This window comes from Pundamilia nyererei, unplaced genomic scaffold, assembly GCF_000239375.1.
Source record: "Pundamilia nyererei isolate P.nyererei 1_Seehausen unplaced genomic scaffold, PunNye1.0 scaffold00048, whole genome shotgun sequence".
In the NCBI taxonomy this organism is placed as follows: domain Eukaryota; kingdom Metazoa; phylum Chordata; class Actinopteri; order Cichliformes; family Cichlidae; genus Pundamilia; species Pundamilia nyererei.
Genome location: NW_005187449.1, coordinates 3381520 through 3384962, shown reverse-complemented (window position 1 = coordinate 3384962; position 3443 = coordinate 3381520). Strand labels below are relative to the sequence as shown.

At 39.6% G+C, this 3443-nt stretch overlaps 1 protein-coding gene across 1 annotated transcript in view; it reads right to left on the bottom strand.

The window, feature by feature from the left end:
- Positions 1-1165: 1165 nt before the first annotated feature.
- Positions 1166-3443, bottom strand: part of LOC102194130 (protein NLRC3-like) — a 6037-nt gene continuing 3759 nt past the window's right edge. Inside the window, exons 3-7 of the mRNA XM_005732826.1 lie at positions 3110-3277; positions 2696-2869; positions 2393-2566; positions 1985-2031; positions 1166-1879 (exon numbers count right to left, since the gene is read on the bottom strand). Of these exons, the coding sequence (XP_005732883.1) occupies positions 1317-1879; positions 1985-2031; positions 2393-2566; positions 2696-2869; positions 3110-3277 (1126 nt within the window). The 3' untranslated portion in view covers positions 1166-1316. The remainder of the gene's footprint in view (positions 1880-1984; positions 2032-2392; positions 2567-2695; positions 2870-3109; positions 3278-3443) is intronic.

Sequence of the window (3443 nt, the reverse complement as noted above, 5' to 3'; positions counted from 1 at the left end):
GTTAATGCGCTATCGGCCCCCCTGGCTAAACTTTGCTAGATCCGCCCCTGCACAGTTACCAGCGTCAGCTGTAGAAAAAGATCCTCGAGTAGAAAGTAATATTAAATACATTCTAACAACAGCTGATCAAGCTTAAACGTGCTGCTGTTGTTCAGCCGCTGGTTTCCTCTTTCTGGTGCAAAGTGGACCAAAAACAAAGAAGAGAGACGGAGTCCCGACAGAAAAGCCGATCAGCTGATCGTTAAGCAGTTTCATGATTGAAGTAGCAGCCGGAGAGCGAGAGGCAGTCGCTTGTTAAGCTTAACGCAGGAATGCTTTACAAACATTCAGAGATGGACTTACACACTTGCTTTACTTCTCTCGGGATAACTTTGTCGGAGATGAAATGCTGGGTTGCTAGCGAAGCTCCAAATGCTATCCAGACCACCGACAGGTCCCGCATGCCACAGCCGCTCTATCACGTGATGCATACTGCTCCGACGTGCTAACGTTCTGAGGTGAGTTACGGCGTGTTGCAAGTTTTGTGAGGTGCTTTCGTGATATTTAATGGATCGGATTACATTTTTTATTTTTCTCCGATATCCGATCCAGTAATTTAGGTCAGTATCGGACCGATACCGATACGTAATATCGGATCGGTCCATCTCTAGTTTAAATGGATAATAACCTTTGACAGAAGAAGAAATATTTTCAAGGGTAAGGACTACTAAGAAAATGAACTTGATGAACGTAAGGAAATGCATTGTCTTTACATGTATGCAGTTGCCATTGACTGGTTTTAAGATTTAAGGGTAGGGGAAGGGTTTGGTTCACATCTACCCTTTTTTATGTAATCTTGACCTACACCCTAATAAGATCTGCTAAAGGAAGAACTATAAATGCATTTAAGAGACTTCATTTGAAAGATAATATTTTCTAGTACTGAAAACATGGCAAAAATGCAATCTTATTCTAATCCTAGTAGGACAAACAATGGATGTATGGAAGCAGATTATTATGTTCTTTAGAATCAGTTGCCATATTCTATACTTTAAGTTAGGAGTTGAAAAACTGCCATTAAAGTTTGATAATCCATGTAGTATGTTTTACTGCATTCTAGAAGGCAGTTGGCCAAAAAGAGCAGTAATCCTCAGAGCCAAACTAGCAATATATAAAAACTTTCAGATCACATCTCTTACTGTATATTAAAGCAGAAAGGAAATGTAATGTGTTGTTTGCTTATCCAGAAATCTTGCTAGAACTTGTTCTGAAATCCCATATCATATTTTCATTGTGGATGTTACTCAGATGCAGACTGATGTATGCAATTATTTGTCCTATACTGAACACAGAGACACAGAGGAGTCAATTGACAGCATCAAAGACTCAACGCCCAACCCAAACACAAAACCGAACCCAGCATACAGAGGTTCAGTGAATGTGGTTTCGAAGGTGTGGATTTGGATCATTTTGTCAGAGGAGACTCTGTAGAAGGACAGACTGCCAGCAGGATAATCCACATACACTGCTACTCTGTTAGAGACCGAAGAGGGAGGGACTGATCTGATTTTGTTATCATGGCAGACGGAGAAGCCACCATCAGAGCATCGCAGACACCACGACTGATCATTCATTCCAAACTTGCAGTCTTCACTGTTTCCTTTCCGTTTTATTCCTCTGTAACTTACGGCTATGTCAACTTCTCCTCTCCACTCCACCTCCCAGTAACAGCGACCAGTCAGACGATTACTGCACAAGAGCTGCTCCCTACGGTCAAATCTGTCTGGGTGATTGGGATAAGTCTGCTCCTTCTCTCCTACCAGCATTACTTTTCTGTCGTTTTCAGAAAGTTTCAGCTTTCTGTGTGCTGTGTTTCTGTCCAGTGTAAGTTCACAGGCATCTGCCAGAAGAAAGAAGACACAGCTTTAAAATAAAGGACATAAAGAATATTCAAATGCAAGGTTTCAAAATATCATAAACTCCTATTAACAAAGTACATGCTTACATTTTCTCAGACCGGGTTTTAACCTTTGCTCTCCACAGTTTTCCACCCTGGGGGAAAAAACGACCCAGTTAACTGATATGTTGTCTTTCATTATGAAAAGTGGAAGACATGCTCTAAAATATAAGCTAATGTAGGACTATTAGCAGCCACCAACCAATCAACCACACATGCTCTCAAAACTGAAACTGAAAATGCTAACTTTTTTCCCAGCTTCACTGACAGTGTTAAATCTATAACAGTATTGTAGAGAAGGGCTAAATAGTGTAAATTAGACTTAATACATGTTGTCAAGTTTCACAATGGCTTAAATGCATGCTTGTATTTAAGGCAAAGAGCCTCCATGGCAAGTATTTTTTTTTAATTATTATAGTTTTTTACAAAAATCATCGGTGTCTTCATGAATCATACTTCAGAATGTCCAGTCTCCAGAGTGGATTTTTCAGTCCAGTGGACAGCAGTCCCACTCCTGAATCTCCTGGATGATTGTAACTTAGGTCTAGCTTTCTAAGATGGGAGGGGTTAGATCTCAGAGCTGCAGCCAGAGAAGCACAGCCGTCATATCTGATTAGACAACCTGAGAGGCTGAAATTATTAAAAGAAATTGTATTTAAAACAGTGTTATAGGTAAGTTTAAGACATTGGTCGGGATATACAAAAGAATCTGCAGGACACAGTCTTTAGAAAAAGAGAAGTAAACATCTGATTTCTTACCTAAGAGTTTCAAGTTTACAGTGTGGGCTCTCCAGTCCAGCTAACAACCCTCTTACGCCAGAATCCTGCAAGTCATTGTTATTCAGATCCAGCTCTCTCAGGCTACAGGACTCAGAGCAGAGAACTGTGGACAGGGCTTCACTGCTTCTCCACGACAGTTTGCACACAGCCATCCTTTAGAGTTAAGGTTGGAGATGTGTTTTAAACACACTTCATATTCGGTGTTACTGAATTAGCTTTCTGGTTGGACAAATCTAGATCACTGCAAATGTTAATACAAAAAAAACAAAAATGCCACCACCCTAAATTAATTAAGAAATTATGTCCCAATTCTATTTAATAGAAATTAATTTGACAATTTAAACATTACTGTTGCCAAATTTGAAGTGTAATACTTTGCAATGGATTCCTAACCTGAGAATCTCCAGTTTACAGTGTGCACTCTTCAGTCCCACAGATAGCTGCAGCATTCCTGAATCTTGCAGGTCATTGTTACTCAGGTCCAGCTCTTTCAGACTAGAAAATTGGAGAATTGAGGAAAGATCTTTCCAGGTTCCCCCTGACAGGTGACAACCACCTAGCCTAAGCAGGAAATAGTAATTACAAATGTTTAATGTGTTCAGTTATAGTATTATATTATATATATCATGTCAATGCATCCACTTAACTTAACACACGGGTTACTGCTACAACTACACGTTTCTTTTCCAGCTATTTATTAATGAGTATATATATATATATATATATA